Source organism: Dipodomys ordii, unplaced genomic scaffold (assembly GCF_000151885.1).
Source record: "Dipodomys ordii isolate 6190 unplaced genomic scaffold, Dord_2.0 Scaffold1, whole genome shotgun sequence".
In the NCBI taxonomy this organism is placed as follows: domain Eukaryota; kingdom Metazoa; phylum Chordata; class Mammalia; order Rodentia; family Heteromyidae; genus Dipodomys; species Dipodomys ordii.
Genome location: NW_012267217.1, coordinates 27,315,251 through 27,334,357, shown reverse-complemented (window position 1 = coordinate 27,334,357; position 19,107 = coordinate 27,315,251). Strand labels below are relative to the sequence as shown.

The 19,107-nt window shown below is 37.8% G+C and overlaps 1 protein-coding gene across 4 annotated transcripts in view; it reads left to right on the top strand.

The window, feature by feature from the left end:
- Ift88 (intraflagellar transport 88) overlaps nt 1-19,107 on the top strand; it is a 125,052-nt gene that overhangs the window by 4,068 nt on the left and 101,877 nt on the right. For 3 of the 4 annotated variants that reach the window (XM_013011807.1, XM_013011794.1, XM_013011801.1), the window contains 3 exons: nt 2,836-2,931; nt 6,495-6,557; nt 18,838-18,894. In XM_013011807.1, coding sequence (XP_012867261.1) covers nt 2,842-2,931; nt 6,495-6,557; nt 18,838-18,894 — 210 coding nt within the window. In that variant the 5' untranslated portion in view covers nt 2,836-2,841. The remainder of the gene's footprint in view (nt 1-2,835; nt 2,932-6,494; nt 6,558-18,837; nt 18,895-19,107) is intronic. The other variant, XM_013011802.1, reaches the window with a different exon arrangement.

Below are 19,107 nucleotides of genomic sequence, written 5' to 3'. Positions count from 1 at the left end.
CTGTCTGTCTAAAATCTATTTTGTGCTGGTACTGGGGCTTGAACTCAGGGCCTCCTTCGCTTGCTTTGCTTTTTTGCTCAAGGCTGGTACTTTACCATTTGAGCCACATCTCCATTTCTGGCCTTTTGGTGGTTAATTAGAAATAAGAATCTCACAGACTTTCTGCCTGGCCTGGCCTGAGATCCACAGATCTTAGTTAAGATTATAGTCATGGGCTGCAAGTGTTAATACTATATACTCTCCTTTATAATACTTGAATTATATGTGAACATTTTCCAAAGTTGGTGTAAATTAATAAGACCATTAAAATCTTGCTTTCTCCCTGGTTATTAAGGTAATTCTTTCTCATTGTTGAAAACTAAGTTACTAATGATACCATCTTTCCAAGATAACTGCTGCTTTTATTTAACAACAGTTTTAACTGCTACTGTTATATAACTGTTATTTTTTTCTTTTCTTTATACATAAAAATGTAGCTTTCATTTACCATGGTTGAGATTTACTTTTGTGTGTGTGTGTGTGTGTGTGTGTGTGTGTGTGTGTGTGTGTGTGTGTGTGTGTGTGTGTGTGTGTATTCTATTTACTGCTTTTCTCTTTACTCTTTTACGGTCAACTACATCATAAGCAAATCATGTCTTTCTAAATATTTAGATAAATAGGAATTTTGTGATTACAAACACTGAAAATATAATTCAGGTTGATTACATGTATTTTCTTTCCAGTTCTCTAGTATTATAAATAATATGGCAATAAACAATTTGTTGTATGAATAATTTCTGTGTTTTGATGAAACATTTTTGGAACAGTGTCTCAGTTTAGAATAAATGGATGACAGGGTTGAATCTTCTTTTTTTTTTGGCTAGTCCTGGGCCTTGAACTTAGGGCCTGGGAACTGTCCCTGAGCTTCTTTTGCTCAAAGCTAGTGCTCTACCACTTTGAGCCACAGTACCACTTCTGGCCTTTTCTGTGTGTGTGGTACTGAGGAATAGAACCCTGGGCTTCAGGCATGCTAGGCAAGCACTCTACCACTGAGCTACCTTTCCAGTCCCATGTCTTGCTTTTTTTTTTTTTTTTTGTTAGTCGTGGGGCTTGAATTCTGGGCCTGGGTGCTGTCCCTCAGCTCTTCAGCCCAAGATGAGTGCTCTACCACTTGAGCCACAGTGCCACTTCTGGTTTTCTGAGTGGTTTGTTGGAGATAAGAATCTCATGGACTTTCCTGTCTGGGCTGGTTTTGAACTATGATCCTCAGATCTCAGCCTCCTAAGTAGTTGGGATTACAGGCATGAGCCCTCAGCACGCAGTGAAGTATTATATTTCTTAGCAAATTACTCTTCTACCCATATAATTTCTTTCCAAAAATATTGACTAGGTTTGAGAGACACTTGTGGAGCTCAAGGAATTGTTTACAGTACAAGAATGTGGTAATCACATTTCTCTTAGGCTTCTATTTTACTTTGCTTTGACTTCTATTTTATTCTACATTGTACTTTTATCTTAGTATTTTATGTGTAGCAAGTTTATAGCACTTTTACAGTGAACCTTATACTTGTGTATATTTTACCACTAATACTTTCTGTACTTAATCATATATCCATGTATTTACTCCCCTTTATCATCCGTTTTCTCTTATTGTATTTCAGAGTAAATTACAAACATTAAATGTCCCTTAAATACTTTGGAATGCATATTAATTATAGTTTTGTATTTGTTCACACTTCTTTCTTTTTTTAAACATTAATTAAATAGTTGTTCAAAGGTTTGAATTCCAAGTCAGGTTATGAGTACAGTGTATCTTGATCAGTGTCACCCTTATCATTATTCTTCCTCATCTCTACTCAGAAGCTAAATAGTTCAAATTTTACATAATGTGCATTGAATACAATAACTATTTGCTCACCCTTCCTACTTGCATTCATGCGTCTTCCCTTTACATTTCTCCCTGACAGAACATGTTTCAGCTTCCTGGTGTAATTTTGCTAAACAGTTTGTTAGTTAACAAATTGGAGTTAATACCACTGGGACTCTTCCTCTAGCTATCCTTTAGTCAAATTGTTTGGGTATATATGCATATAACCCTGCATACATTATCATGTATGTTTGTATTTTAGATCTTACTTCCATAAGAGATAAAGCATATACTCTGAGTCTGACTTACTTAACACATATTTTTATATTTCCATCTATTTTTGTGCAAATGATATAATATTCTTTCTAAATAGATAAGTAAAAAATCATCATTACACTTTTTGGTGAGAATATAAATTATTGCAACCACATTGGAAGTCAGTTTCTACCAGTGTAATAGTGTTTTCTTCCTTACCATTCCTGCTTACATTTGTTGTTCATATTTTTGAGCAACAATTAAGATGGCCAGTCTTACTGGAGCAAGATGGAATCTCTGTGTTGTTTTGATTTGGTTTATCAGAAAGATTGTAAATTATATGTTATTTGAAATAAGTATTAATTGTTGAGACTGAGCATAGCTTAGTGGGTTTGCTTAGTGTATATGAGGCCCTTGGCTTCAATTCCCAACATTAAAAAAAAAAAAGAAGAAAAAGAATGCCTTTTTTTTTGGCTGGGAAGGTGGCTCAGTGGTAGAGCACTTGCCTTGCATGCATGATGCCCTGGGTTCGATTCCTGAGCACCACATAAGCAAAAAGAAAAAAGCCGGAAGTAGTGCTGTGGCTCAAGTGATAGAGTGCTAGCCTTGAGCTGAAATGCTGAGGAACAGCGCCCAGGCCCAGAGTTCAGGCCCCATGACCGGATCCCCTACTCTCCCCCACAAAAAATGCCTTTTTTATACCAATAACATGTCACATTGTTGTTTTTTCATAGGTACAAATGATGCAAAATGTGCACCTGGCACCAGAGACAGATGAAGATGATCTGTATTCTGGTTATAATGACTACAACCCAACCTATGATACTGAGGTAAAAAAAAAAAAGAATCTATTTTTTTGTTTTTAATGTTGATTTTTAGCTCAGAGGCCCAGCTGGTTCATAAAGACAGGATCTGAGCCAGGCACCAGAGGCTCACACTTGTAATCCTAATTACTCAGGAGGCTGAGATCTGAAGATCACAGTTTAAAGCCAGGTTGGGCAGAAAAAGTCTGTGTTTCTTGTCTCTAATTAACTAGCAAAAAGCCAGAAATGGAGCTGTGGCTCAAGTGGTAGAGTGCCAGCCTTGAGTGGAAAAAGGTAAGGGATAGCATCAGGGCCTTTGGTGCAAACCCCAGTCCTGCTCCCCCCCGCCCCCTCCCCCAAAAGACTTGATTTAAGTATTGTCTGCTTTTCTGTCCTTTAGAATAATTGAATAAGCTGATTAAAAAACTTAGAAAGTGCTATTAGTATCAAGACTAATTCCAAGCAATAGTAACAAAAACAGTAGCAGGGAAGACAAATGGTTATTTATATATGAATTAAGAATTATATACTTTTGGGGCTGGGAAGTTGGCTCATTGGTAGAGTGCTTACCTTGAATGCATGAGGCCCTGGGTTCAGTTCCTCAGTACCACATAAGCAGAAAAAAGCTGGAAGTGGCACTGTGCCTCAAGTTGCAGGGCACTAGCCTTGAGCTGAAGAGCTGAGGGACAGCACCCAGGCCCAGAGTTCAACCCCATGATGGACCAAAAAAAAAAAAAGAATTATGTACTTTTATTTTATTTTATTTTTTTGTTGGTTGTAGGGCTTGAACTCTGGGCCTGGGTGCTGTCCCTCAGCTCTTCAGCTCCAGGCGAGCACTCTACCACTTGAGCCACACCACCACTTCCAGTTTTCTAGTGGTTTATTGGAGATAAGATTCTCACGGACTTTTCTGCATGGGCTGGCTTTGAACCACGATCCTCAGATCTCAGCCTCCTGAATAGCTGGGATTATAGGCATGAACCACCGGTGCCCGGCCCTTTTATTCTTTAACATAGTTATTTGAATGTCTAAGTTAGATGGATTAGCTGAAGTTATCTGAAATTACTTTTGTAATTTGAAATGGCATGTAATTATTTTTTTAATTGCTATGCAAAGATTTTATAGAAAAATTAACAGAGACGAATTTGAAGAAAAGCTAAAATCATAGAAACTATCACCCCCAAAAATTAACTAGTAATATATAACCTGACAATGAGCTAATTCTTTTATCTTTGATGTTTTTTCCTGTATATAAGTGCATATCTGCACATATGATTATACACTGTCTTATCTGTCTGTCTAAAATCTATTTTGTGCTGGTACTGGGGCTTGAACTCAGGGCCTCCTTCGCTTGCTTTGCTTTTTTGCTCAAGGCTGGTACTTTACCATTTGAGCCACATCTCCATTTCTGGCCTTTTGGTGGTTAATTAGAAATAAGAATCTCACAGACTTTCTGCCTGGCCTGGCCTGAGATCCACAGATCTTAGTTAAGATTATAGTCATGGGCTGCAAGTGTTAATACTATATACTCTCCTTTATAATACTTGAATTATATGTGAACATTTTCCAAAGTTGGTGTAAATTAATAAGACCATTAAAATCTTGCTTTCTCCCTGGTTATTAAGGTAATTCTTTCTCATTGTTGAAAACTAAGTTACTAATGATACCATCTTTCCAAGATAACTGCTGCTTTTATTTAACAACAGTTTTAACTGCTACTGTTATATAACTGTTATTTTTTTCTTTTCTTTATACATAAAAATGTAGCTTTCATTTACCATGGTTGAGATTTACTTTTGTGTGTGTGTGTGTGTGTGTGTGTGTGTGTGTGTGTGTGTGTGTGTGTGTGTGTGTGTGTGTGTGTATTCTATTTACTGCTTTTCTCTTTACTCTTTTACGGTCAACTACATCATAAGCAAATCATGTCTTTCTAAATATTTAGATAAATAGGAATTTTGTGATTACAAACACTGAAAATATAATTCAGGTTGATTACATGTATTTTCTTTCCAGTTCTCTAGTATTATAAATAATATGGCAATAAACAATTTGTTGTATGAATAATTTCTGTGTTTTGATGAAACATTTTTGGAACAGTGTCTCAGTTTAGAATAAATGGATGACAGGGTTGAATCTTCTTTTTTTTTTGGCTAGTCCTGGGCCTTGAACTTAGGGCCTGGGAACTGTCCCTGAGCTTCTTTTGCTCAAAGCTAGTGCTCTACCACTTTGAGCCACAGTACCACTTCTGGCCTTTTCTGTGTGTGTGGTACTGAGGAATAGAACCCTGGGCTTCAGGCATGCTAGGCAAGCACTCTACCACTACGCCACATTCCTAGTCCCAGCTTGAATCTTCTTAAAACAGAGGAATTTCCTACCTCTTTAGGTTGTAAAGTTGTGCTTTCATGATATCATTTCAAGTGAATACTTAGGATATTAGACCCCCAACCAAATTATACAGCAAAATAAAAATGTTTGGTTTATGCCTGGTTTTCTTCGGCTGTAATTAACTATAATAATAACAAGTTAAATACAATACTTAATCGCTTGACTCTGTTGCTTAAGAGGTTCATAAAATATACAACTTGTTAATTAAGGCACAAAGAAAAAGTTACAAAAGTAATGTTTTCTGTTTGTAACTGTTGGTATTCTTTAGTTTGTTTGTTGTTTAATTAACACTTAGTGATTAGTCAAATTTTACTACGTTTATGCATCTCAGAAGACATACTTTCACACAAAGATCTGCCCAAAAGTAGTAGTATAATTAATTATTTACAAGTTGCAGTTGACTTTATATTTAACACAAAAGTTCTTGGGTTTCATGTCTAAGAATTGTAAACTTATTTAATGTTTTTAGTTGATATGAAAGACTGTAGATAAAAAAGAATGCTTGTGTGTAATAAATGTTTTCAAGTGCATTGTAAATCCCTCCTACTTGCAGATTTTTAAAAAAGTTAATAGTGATTTTGTTTAATATGTATTGTTTATATTTATTTATTTATTTATGTGGTGCTGAGGAATCGAACCCAGGGCCTCGTGCATGTGAGGCAAGCACTCTACCACTGAGCCACCTTCCCAGTCCTATTTGTCTTTTTTTTTAAGTACTAAGGTTTGCATTCAGGACCTTGAAATGTCCAAGCATGTGCTCTACCACTTAAACCATATATCCCCAGCCCTGTATTTATTTTTTTAAACTACAGCTTTCTGAGGTAGGGATGGTAGCCTGATCCCAGGGTACAGGAAAGAGAAGGGAAAAAGATAGAAAGGGAACAGAGGAAGAGAGAGATGAGTGAAAGACATTTGAAGTCTTTTACTGCTCTGGTTAGTAGGAAGAGAGAAAGAGAGGAAAGGCCATGTCCTTCAATGCAGTTCAGTATAGTATCCTTGAAATTGACCAATAAAATATATCCTCTTCTTCCTGGAGGAGGAAGGAGCCTTGATAATTTGGAGGGAGATTTGAAGTCCTTGAGCTGTACCTGTTTGGCTTTAGCTGAATTACAGAGGATCTTAAGTACCAAATAGAAGAATTTAAACAATTTTTTTAAATCCAATTATGCTTAATTTTGAATGTTCAATTTGCCTTTGCATTTTAGGAATTGGAAAATGATACAGGTTTTCAGCAAGCAGTGAGAACTAGTCATGGCAGAAGACCTCCTGTAAGTAATATTTTAAAGTTATGATGAAAATCACATCATAAAAATTTGCCATCGTAGTAATTTTTGAGTGTTCAGTTGAGTAAAGAAAGTATAGATCCTTTGTCATTTTGATTAATCTAAAACTCCATGCTCATTAACTATCCTTTGTTTTCCTCCATTTCTCTAAGCTCAGGAATCACCATTCAGCCTTCTCTTCCTGTGAACTTGTATGCCTTCTTTGCCTTCCTTAAGTGGACTCATAAAGTGTTATTGTTGTTTTCTTTGTATTCTTTAGCACACAAAAGGTCTTTTGATTTGATACAATTTCATTTGTCAGTTTTCTTTTGTTTGCTTATGATTTTGGCATCATGACCTAAAATCACCACCAAAACTAATGCCATGAAGCTTTCTTTCTATGGTTTCTTCTTGGAGTTTTGTAGTTTAGGTCTTAATTTTCTACTTTAACAAAAAGATGTTGGGAGTTTTATTGAAGAGAGATTGTGTTGAACCTGTAGATCATTTCAGGTAGTATGAAGGAAATATCTTAAGTCTTCCAAATGAGGAACACAGAATAACTTTTCAATTATGTATGTCATCTTTAGTTTGTTTACAGGGAATTGAACTCAGGGCCTTATACTTGCTGGGCAGACATCTACCACTTGAGTCACACTACCAAGCTCTTTGTGTATTGGTTGATTTCAAGATAGAATCTCACTTTATGTCTGGGCCAGCCTAGACTGCAGTTTTCTTATTTGTGCTTTCCTATATCACTGAAATGGCCTGCACTACCATACCCAACCACTGTGCTAGAATCATGACTCCCTAATCTCTATCTACCAAGTAACTAGGATTACAGGTTGAGCTTGCCATATCCTTCCTCCCCTCTTCCCTCCTCCTCTTTTTTTCCTCTCTTTTTGTGTGCTTGGTATTGAATCTAAGGCCTCATGCATATTAGGCAAGTACTGTACCAGTGAGCTCTATCTTTAGATCATAGCTTTTTAGCAATGTTTCAATGTGTCAAAAATGAATTTTTAAAAATTATTTTCATTAACATGCTAAATTAGTTTTTGTATATGGGGAGCCAGTACTGAAGCTTGAACTCAGGGCCTTGTATTATTGTTTGCTTTTTTTGCTCCAGGCTGGTGTTCTTATCACTTGATTATACCTTGATATATTCATTTCTATTACTTGTAATAGAATAACCAAAGCAGGCAAATTTTGTAAGTAAACTGTTAAGTCTTTATCTTTTGTTCATCTGCTCTCAGCTACAACCCTTCTCTTCAGTAGCTGGTGTTTTAGTTGTTTTAGTTGTAAACACCAGCACTCAACTTCTATTTAAAAAATATTTTATCGTTATTATTATACAGAGGGTTACCATTTCATAAGTCTGGTAATGAGTACATTCTTTATTGGACAATATCACCCCTTTGCTTTCTCCCTGTTTCCCTATCCTATTCCTGCCCACAAGTTGCAGAGTTCATTTTTTACATAGTGTCTACTGAGTACCATGATTGCATTTTTTCACACTTCTTCCCTTTATTCTGTACTCCATTTTGTACCTCAAAAGACAAAAAGCAACAACAACAATTAAAAAACTCTATAAGCAAAACAAATGACACCTATGCAATCACTACCACCAACAAAAAACCCCCTATGTTTCCATTTCCTGGGATTGGTTTCCATAAAAGTATTTAGTGGAGTTACATTTTAGAGTTTCTCTCTTGAATATCCTTTAGTCTCGCTGTGTGTGAATGACTGGATGACCTGTATTTTAGATTAAACTTCCACATATGAGAGAGAGCATGCTCTGTTTGTCTGTCTGAGTTTGGCTTACCTCACTTAACATGATTTGTTCTAGGTCCATCCATTTACCTGCAGATGACCTAATCTTACTCTTTCTAATGGATGAGTAGAATTCTATCTTGTGTATGAACCACATTTTTGTGCATTTTTTTTGGGGGGGGGTCGGTCATAGGGCTTGAACTCTGGGCCTGAACGCTGTCCCTCAACTCTTCAGCTCAAGGCTAGCACGCTCTACCACTTGAGCCACTGAGCAACTTCTGGTTTTCTGAATGGTTTTTTGGAGATAAGAGTCTCACGGACTTTCCTGCCCTGGCTGGCTTTGAACCGAGATCCTCAGATCTCAGCCTCCTGAGTAGCTAGGATTACAGGTATGAGCCACCGGTGCCAGGTGTCTCATACATTCTTTTTAAAATATTTGTATTATCTTTAAGTAGTTGTATATTCACCAAAGTCTTGACCAATGTCACCCCTTTCAACATTCTTACTTCCCTCCTAACCCAGTCCTCTTATTTACCTTAATTTTGGGTTATATAATGAATTTTTTGTCATTTAACAATTTATGCAATTTATGATACAAAGGATTTTTTTTTAGTTTTCATTATTTTGTTGTTTTAGAGGTGATTTGGGGGGAGGGGAAAGCTACTTACTTTTACATATGTCAGGCAATAAGTACATTTCCTTCCTTTGGCATAGTATCATCTGTTCCCTTGTTCTATCCCATTCCCTCCCTCTCATCTCCATCCATGAGTTGCTTGGTTCACATTCATCAATGTCCAATGCAACCAGTAGGCTCCGCTGCTGCACTTTTTCACCGATTTTCCATTGATTCTGTGCCTACCCCCTACCTTCCCTCAGATGTGCACATGTATACATTATATAGGCGGTAGAGAATACAGAGTCGTCTAAAAAATGGTAAGACAAATTAAGAAAAGGCCCTTTGTTCCTTATCTTTGGAGTTCATTTCAGTATGTATATTATTTTATATACATATGAGGAGGTGATTGGGTATTACAATTCAGTGCTTTTCTCCTAAGACTATCCTCTTTTTTTGGGGGGGGGTGTTGGGGTATTTGGGATTTTCTTTTTCATTTATTTTTCCTCTTTTTTTAATTTTTTTTATTAAAAAGATACTGTACAGAGGGGTTACAGTTACATGAGTAAGGTAGTGAGTACATTTCCTGTTGAGCATTGGTGCTGTGGCTCAGGTGGTAGAGTGCTTGCCTTGAGCTGAAGAGTTCAGGGACAGCACCCAGGCTCAGAGTTCAAGCCCCACTACTGACAAAAAATTATATGCGTGACAAAGGGTACAGAAATAAAAAAAAAAAAAAAAAAGGAATAAACCAAAGGAAAAAAAAAGAAACAAACCCTGCAAACCATACAATGAAAAAACCCTCGTTTCCATTTCTTGGAGTTCACTTTGATAAGCATCATTTTATGTGGTCATATGCACATAGATATTGAGCCATCATGATCCTCTCCTTAGAATATCCTTCTTTGTTCTCACTGTGTGAATGTTTAAAATGCTGTTTAATCAATCATGTCCAAGTGTAATTATTTGTCTTATACTATCCATTGGATTTACTTGTAGATTTATAGGCACATTCTAGTTATTACAAATGAGGAAAACCATGTAGCCTGTGTTTCTTTGGGTCTAGCTTGCTTTGCTTAATGTATTTTCCAAGTGTTTCCATTTTCTTTTTTTCTTTGGGTCCGGTCGTGGGGCCAGAACTCTGGGCCTGGGCATTGTCCCTCAGCTCTTCAGCTCAAGGCTAGCGCTCTACCACTTGAGCCACAGCGCCACTTCCAGCTTTTTTCTTTTTGCTTATGTGGTGCTGTGGAATCGAACCCAGGGCCTCAGGCATGCAAGGCAAGCGCTCTACCGCTGAGCTACCTTCCCAGCCCCTCCATTTTCTTATGAATGTGGCAATATCATTTTTTCTGATGGAAGGTATTTATACTTTTTTTTTCTTGATCCATTCATCTACTGAGGGACATCTGGTTTCATTCCATATCTTAGAAGTGGCAAACAATGCTGCAGTGAACATGGTTGTGCTGCATGCGGGCTAGTTTGTAGTCATTTGGTAAAAGCCCAGGAGTGGGATTGCTAGGTCATAGGGAAGCTATATGTTTAACCTCCATACTGCTTTCTAGAGTTGTTGAACAAGTTTTTGTATTCCCATCAGCATTCTCTTTTGGCCACATCCCTGCCAGCATCTGTTATTATTAGTTTCCTTGATAATGGCCATTCTAACTGGGATGAGGTAGAATCTCAATGTTGTGTTTTTTTTTTTACAAAACATTTTAAAATTATTATATCTTTAAGTAGTTGTACAAAGAAGTTCCCATTCTAAAACAGTATATGAGTACAAAGTGTCTGACAACATTGTCACCCATCGCTCCTAACCCATCCCTTCTCTCACTTTTTTAAAATTGAGATTAGGTGATTACATAAATTTTACATATTTCACAGTTTTGTGGAATAGTGATACTTAAAGTCACAAACACATTTTAACCTTCACAAGGCAAATTGTCCTTATCATGGTCTATAAAGTTTGCGAATTCTTTGAGCTTTGACAATACAAATTATTTCTTCCGTATCAGGTGATGATTACATTTCTTTCCTTTTGCTTAGTGTAGGCTGTTCCCTCTTTCTTTCCCTCTCATTCCTCCCTTCTGTTCGCTGTCTTTGGGTTGCTTAGTACTTTTTCTTCTATGTCCAGTGCAGCTGATGGGCCCCTTTGTTGTATGTTGTTCCGTTTCCCACTTACTCTGTTCCTCCTTCTGGCTTCTTTCCAGTGCATGCATATATCTACCCAATATATGGTCAAGAATATGGAGTCATGTAGCAATGATAGGACAAAGTGGGTGGTTGTCCTTTGTTTCTTGAGTCCTGTTTACTTTGTTATATCTTCTTGCATTTTGGCTTTAGTATCCACATATCAGGGAGACCATGGGCCGTTTGTCTCTTTGTTCTTGGCTTACTTTGCTCAAAATAATCCGCTCTAGTTCCATCCATTTCCCTGCAAATGCCATTATTTTGTCCTTTCTAATGGCTGCATAATATTCCATTGTATATACCACAATTTTTGGATCCACTCATCAATAGTGGGGCATCTGGGTTGTTTCCACATCTTGGCTATTGTAAACAATGGTGCAATGACCATGGAGGTGCATGTGTCTTTGTATACTGGTTCCTGTTGTTCAGGGTAGATGCCTAGGAGAGGTATGTCTGGATCATAGGGGAGGTTATATTTGGCTTTCTGAGGACCCTCCAGATTGCTTTTCAAAGTGGTTGTATTAGTATACATTCCCACCAGCAATGTAGTTGGGTTCCTCTTTCTCTGCATCCCCCCCAGCATTTGTTGTTGGTCGAATTTAGGATGTGGGCCATTCTGACTGGGGTAAGGTAGTATCTCAGTGTTGTTTTTTTGCATTTCCTTTACAGCCAGGGATGATGAACATTTCTTCATTTTCTTTGCCATTTTTTTCTCTTCTAAGAAGTCTTTCATTAGTTCCCTTGCCAATTTCATGATTGGTTTGTTAGATTTCTGAGGGATTAGTTTCTTGAGTTCCCTGTATATAATGGATATTAGACCTTTGTCTGATACATTGCTGGTAAATATTTTTTTTTTCCCAATTAGTTGTCTTTCTTTCTAGTTTGGTTGGTATTTCTTTATCTATGCAGACAGTTCTTATTTTAAGGTAGTCCCATTTATCGAGTCTCTCTCCAATTTGTTGTGACCCTAGGACTCTGTTCAGGAAGTTCCTGCCTGTGCCTATAAGTTCAAGTGTGTCTCTGTCCTGCAGTAGTTCAGAGTATCGGATTTGATGTTAAGGTCTTTAATCCATTTTGAGTTGATGTTAGTGCATGGTGACAGGCTAGGGTCCACTTTTAGTTTTCTGCATGTGGTCACCCAGTTTTCCCAGCACCAGTAGTTGAAGAGGTTATGATTTTTCCAATCTACGTCTTTGGTTCCTTTGTCATATATCAACTGACTGTACGTATGCTGTTTTATTTCTGGGTCCTCTAGTCTGTTCCATTGGTCTTCCAGACTCTTTTTGTGCCAGTATCAAGCTGTCTTTGTTATTATGGCTCTTTGGTAGAGCTTGAAATCAGTATTGTGATCCCTCCTGCATTGTTTCTTTTGCCTAGAATTGCTTTAGCTATTCTAGGTCTTTTGTTGTTCCATATGAATTTTTGGACTGTTTCCTCTATTTCAGTAAAGTACGTCATTGGGATTTTAATGGGAATTGCATTGAATGTGCTTATCAATTTTGGTAGTATGGCCATTTTCTCTATATTCTGCCTATCCAGGAACATAGGAGATCTTTCCATTTCTTGGTATCCTCTATGATTCCTTTTTTTAGGCTTTTATAGTTTTCATGAAATAGACCCTTTACATCTTTGGTTAGGTTAATTCCTAGATACTTTATGTTTTGAGGTTATTGTGAATGGAGTTGTTTCCTTGATTTCCCTTTCTGCCTGGACATTGTTGGTATACAGAAAGGTAACTGATTTTTGTGGGTTAATTTTGTATTCTGCTACTTTGCCGAAGTGGTTTATAAGCAGTAAGAGTTTGGAGATGGAGCCTTTGGGATCATTTTGACATAAAATCATGTCATCTGCAAAAAGAGATAGTTTAACTTCTTCCTCCCCTATGCGGATCCCTTTAATGTCTTTTTCTTGCCTTATTGCTCTGGCTAAGGATTCCAGAACTATATTTAAGAGAAGTGGAGAGAATGGACATTTTTGCCTTGTTCCTGTTTTTAGGGGAATTGGTTGTAGTTTTTCCCCATTAAGTGTAATATTGGCTGTTGGTCTGTCATATAAAGCTTTTCTTGTTTTAAGGAATGTTCCTTGTATTCCTATTTTTTCCAGAGCTTTTAACATGAATGAGTGTTGTACTTTATCAAAAGCCTTTTCTCCGTCAATGGAGAGATATTCATGTGGTTCTTGACCTTGGATCAGTTGATGTGATTACATGTATTTATTTACGTATGTTAAACCATCCCTGCATCTCTGGGATGAAGCCTACTTGGTCATAATGTATAATTTTTTTGATACGTTTCTGGATTCTGTTGGCTAGAATTTTATTGAGGAGGAGCTGGGAAGGTGGCTCAGTGGTAGAGTGCTTGCCTTGCATGCATGAGGCCCTGGATTCGATTCCCTAGCACCACATAAGCAAATAGAAAAAAAGCCGTAAGTGGTGCTGTGGCTCAAGTGGTAGAGCGCTAGCCTTGAGCTGAAAGCTGAGGGACAGCGCCCAGGCCCAGGGTTCAGGCCCCACGACCAGACCCAAAAATTAAAAAAAAAAAAAAAAAAGACTTCTATTGAGGAGCTTTGCCTCTGTGTTCATCAAAGAGATTGGTCTGTAATTCTCTTTTTTTATTGGTCTTTCCTGGTTTGGAGATGAGTGTGATACTGGCTCCATAGAATGAGTTTGGGATTACTCCCTCTGCTTCTCTTTCTCTGAAGAGCTTGAGGAGTATGGGTATTAGTTCCTCTTTAAAGGTCTTATAGAATTCTGTTGTGAATCCATCTGGTCCTGGGCTTTTCCTTGTTGGGAGGCTTCTGATTGCTTCCTCTATCTCATTGTAGGTTATTGGCATATTTAATTATTTTATTTCTCCTTGGTTCAGTTTGGGCAATTTGTATTTCTCTAGGTATTCATCCATTTTTGCTAGGTTTTCCTTCCTTAGTGAGTATAGAGTCTGGAAATATTTCTTTATCATTGTTTGGATGTCTTGGATGTTTCTTGTAAGTTTTTCTGTGGCATCTCTAGTCTTATTGATTTAGGTCTCTCTTCTTTTTTTAGTTAATCTTGCCAGTGATCCATCAATTTTATTGATTTTTTTTCAAAAACCAGCTTTTTTTTTTTTTGGGTCTGGTCGTGGGGTCTGAACTCTGGGCCTGGGCACTGTCCCTCAGCTCTTCAGCTCAAGGCTAGAACTTTACCACCTACGGCACAGTGCCACTTACAGCTTTTTTTTCTTTTTGCTTATGTGGTGCTGGGGAATCGAATCCAGGGCCTCAGGCATGCAAGGCAAGCACTCTACCACTGAGCTACCTTCCCAGCCCTAGAAAAACCAGCTTTTTTTTTTTTTTTGGGTCCAGTCGTGGAGCCTGAACTCTGGGCCTGGGTGCTGTCCCTCAGCTCTTCAGCTCAAGATTAGCACTCTACCACTTGAGCCACAGCGCCACTTCTGGCTTTTTTCTTTTTGCTTATGTGGTGCTGTGGAATTGAACCCAGGGCCTCAGGCATGCAAGGCAAGCACTCTACCACTGAGCCACCTTCCCAGCCTGAAAAACCAGCTTTTTAAAAATTAATTTTGTTGATAGTTTTCTTAATCTCTATCTTGTTAATTTTAGCTCTTATTTTGGTCATCTTGCTCCATCTATCAACTTTAGGTTCAACTTTTTCTTGTTTCTCTAGCAGTTTTAGTTGCATCATGAGATTTTTTTACTTGGTCTGTCTCTGTTTTCTTGATGTGCATACTGAGAACAATAAATTTGCCCCTCAGGACTGCTTTTGCTGTGTCCCATAGATTTCTTTGTGATGTGTCGTCATTTTCATTGAATTGTAGGAACTTTTTTTTTTTTGGGGGGGGGGGGTCTGGTCATAGGGCCTGAACTCTGGGCCTGGGCGCTGTCCCTCAGCTCTTCAGCTCAAGGCTAGCGCTCTACCACTTGAGCCACAGCGCCACTTCCGGCTTTTTTCTTTTTGCTTATGTGGTGCTGTGGAATCGAACCCAGGGCCTCGAGCATGCAAAGCAAGCGCTCTACCACTGAGCCACCTTCCTAGCCCGGAACTTTTTTTTTGTAGGCACTTTTTAATTTCTTCTGTGACACTTGTGTTGCTCGGCAATGTGCTGTTTAATTTCCATGTGTTTGAGTTTTTTTCTACTGTATGCCTTGTTATTGAGAACTAGTTTGATTTCACTATGGTCAGATAGAATACAGGGGATTATATCAATCCTCTTGTGTTTGCTTAAATTTGTTGTATGAACTAAGATACGATCTATTTTAGAAAAAGTTCCATGGGCTGCTGAGAAAAATGTGTTTTGGGTTGTTGTTAGGTGGGAAACTCAGTATATGTCAGTTTTCTGCTTGAGAGATGACATCATTTAATTCAGAGACTTCTTTGCCAATTCTTTGGTTGGTAGTCCTGTCCTTTGGAGAGAGTATTAAAGTCTCCTAGTATTATTTTATTTGAATCCATCTTTTCCTGTAAATCTGAGAGTATTTGCCTAACATATTTGGGTGCACTGATGTTGCGTATAGATTGACAATGGTGATAAACTCTTCATGGATTGTCCCCTGTATTATGTAGTGATCTTCTTTGTCTTTTCATAATGATTTTAATGTAAAGTTTATTTTATCAGATATCAGAATGGCAACTCCTGCCTTCTTGCTGGGGCATTTGCATGGTAGACCTTCCTCCATCCTTTCACTTGGAGTTTGCTTTTATCTTTGGCTGTTACGTGGGTCTCTTGAAGACAGCAAGTTGATGGATGTTGTTTTCTGATCCAATCTGTAGTTCTTTTTGTTTTGATTGGTGAATTGACTTGGTTAATATTTATGGTTATTATAGAGAGGTATATTATGTTTCCTGTCATTTTCTTACTTTCCTAAGTTTTTCTTCTTTCCTTCCCTCCTGTGTTTACTAAGTTGGTCTCCTAACGATATCTATTTGGTATGGATCCCTGTTCTTCGGATTATAATCCCTTTCTTAGTATTCTTTTTAATGCTGGCTTATTGTTTATGAATTTATGTAGTTTTTCTTTACGATTAAAAATTTTAGTTTATCATTGAATGTGAATGCTAGCTTCGCTGGATATACCAATCTGGGCTGACAGTTACTGGTTTTCAGCGCTTGGATGGTTCTTTCCCAGGCTTTGTTGCATTCAGTGTCTGTGTGGAGAGATCTGCAGTGATTCTAATTTTTTTCCCATTGTAGTATAGCTTGTTCTTTTGTGTGCAAGATTGCTTCTTTATTGCTAAAATCTAGCATTTTTACTATTATGTGCCTAGCAGTGTTCCTCCTGGGATCTTGCTTGTTAGGTGTTCTGTAGACCTCTGTTATGTAGGTAAGATTTTCTCTTTTAAGACTGGGGAAGTTTTCAGTGACGATCTTATTGAATAAGTGTTGCATTCCTTTATTCTGGTATTCTTCCCCTTTGCCCACCCCAGTTAAATTTGTTGGCTTATTCTGCTTGTTCTTAGGACTCCCTTTGTCATATTTTGAGTGTTTTTTCCATATCTGTTACTTTTTTCCCCCAGTGCCTGCATTTTGTCTTCAGTAGCTGATATTCTATTTTCCATTTCATTCACTATTAACTGTGGCTTCCATTGTGGTTTGCATATAGAAAATTGAATTTTTCATAGAGGAAATTGAGCCATTTATAATTTCTACATCATTCCTTAGAGTATTAATCTCATCTTTTACCATGGTGTGTTTTTTTTTTTGTCGGTCATGGGGCTTGAACTCTGGGCTTGGGCGCTGTCCCTGTGCGCTTCAGCTCAAGGTGAGCGCTCTACCGCTTGAGCCACAGCACCACTTCCTGTTTTCTAATGGTTTATTGGAGATAAGAGTGTCACGGACCGGGGCTGGCTTTGAACCGTGATCCTCAGATCTCAGCCTCCTGAGTAGCTAGGATTACAGGCGTGAGCCCCTGGTGCCCGGCTTCAACACATTTTTTTAACTTAATAAAAGTCTAGTATAAACATAGGTTTGCTATTTGCTGGGAAGTATCAGATTTTTAGCACTCTAGGGGGTGGGAATGTTGAAGGGGGTGACATTGATCAAGATATATTGTATTTTTAAACTGCTTTGTTAAATGATACCTCCTTTGTACAACTACTTAAATATAATAAAATATTTAAAAATTAATAAAACAAAAATAGAATCATTATATATTTGTTTCTGTCTGTTTTATTTATTTTTGTTCTTTATTGGCAATGGAATCTTCCTTTATAGCTCAAACTGGTCTTGAACTCATAACCCTCTTGACCACGTTCCCAAATGCTGGGATTACAGACATGTATCACCATGTTTGGCTTATTTATTATTATTTCTTCTCTTCTTTCCTCCTTCTTCCTCCATCTTCCACCTTCCTCCACCTTCCTTCCTTCTCTTTCTTTCTTTTCTTCCTCCTCCTCCTCTCCAATTCTCCACTGAAATTGTCAGTCATTTTTTTTTTTTTTTGGCTTGTATTGGGACTTGAACTCAGGGCCTGGGCACTGTCCTTGAGCTTCTTTTGCTCAAGGCTTGCACTCTGCCACTTGAACCATAGCATCACTTCCAGCCTTTTCTGTTTATGTGGTACTGAGGAATTGGACTCAGGGCTTCATACATGCTAGGCAAGCACACTACCACTTCCCAGCCCTGTAGCTGTAGTCTTTTGAGATGGTAAGCCAAGCATAAAGGAGTCTTAGGATTTCTTCCTTGGCAGGCTTATCTCCAGAGTTTTTCTGTAGGCTAAATCTGTCAGAAGCTATGTTCAAATTCTCAGCCATGCTTGTAAAAGAAATAGATGCCTGTAGGACAAAAGCAGCCCAAATTCAGACTTGCCTCCCTAGCCTTCCCTTCTTGTCCTTATTTTGCGATCTGGCGGTTCTGTACTGTATTGGCTAGTATTTTCTAGTGCATTTAAACGGATCTTTTCTTTAGGGTGGGGAGGGGGAAGAAAATAAGTAGGTTTAACTCAGGACCTGTCTTTGCTAGGCTGGTGCTATGCCATTTGAACCATGTCCCAGTCCTGCTTTTTGCTTGCCATTTTAGAGATAAGAGTATAGCAAACCTTTTCTTCTTGGACTAGCCATGAACTAAAGACTTCCAGATTTTAGCCTTATAAAAAGCTTTAGAGGTGTAATCCACTAGCACTTGGCATCAAACTGAGTTTTAAGAAATTACTTTGTTTCCTGCCTTTTGAATCATAAATAGCATCCCTCTATGAGTGGCATTTCATCAAACATTTCAAACAAATAGGCCAAGCAGCTAATGTGTTTAGAACACTTACTCTTGCATGGTCCCATATGATCTAGCTACAACTGTGTGATTAGTATACTTTGTATCTTTATTTGAAAGAGGAGCAAATTTAGGTTGAAAGATATTAAAAATAAGCACAATTGAGAGAGAACTGAGATTCAAAACTAGTTCTCTGCCTCTACGTTGTGTATCTGTTCTTCAGGCCAGTGCCTGGTGGTACTGAGAGTGCAGCAGGTGTTTAGAGTGATCGATGTAAGCGTAAAGGCAGACCTTTCTTGTCAGTACCTCAGACCATTCCAAATTCCTTTTCTCCTTGAAAATGATTCAAATAGAATCTTCTCAATATTTCATATAACTGAGCTTCTTAACAGTGAAGATAATTTAGAAGAAATCATACTAATTTTTATGTAACGATTTTATTGATATCTATATTTTTCCATTTCTTTCCCATTTTCTATTAATATAGCGTAATGTGAATTCTGTTAACTATGTTCTTTTTCTTCCCGAAGGTAACTGCTAAAATACCAAGCACGGCAGTTACTAGACCTATAGCTACTGGATATGGGGTAGGTTTTTGTAAGCTGAAAATATTAAGATGCTTTTTCTTATATATAAGTTCACTTGAGGCAGTTCTAAACAATCTCAGCTGGCTTTCAGTTCAAGATTCAGATTGATTTTCCATTTCAGAGAGTGACAGACATTAAAAAAATACCTAATATGACTAACTGACTTGAACTGTGTGTGTGTGTGTGTGTGTGTGTGTGTGTGTGTGTGTGTGT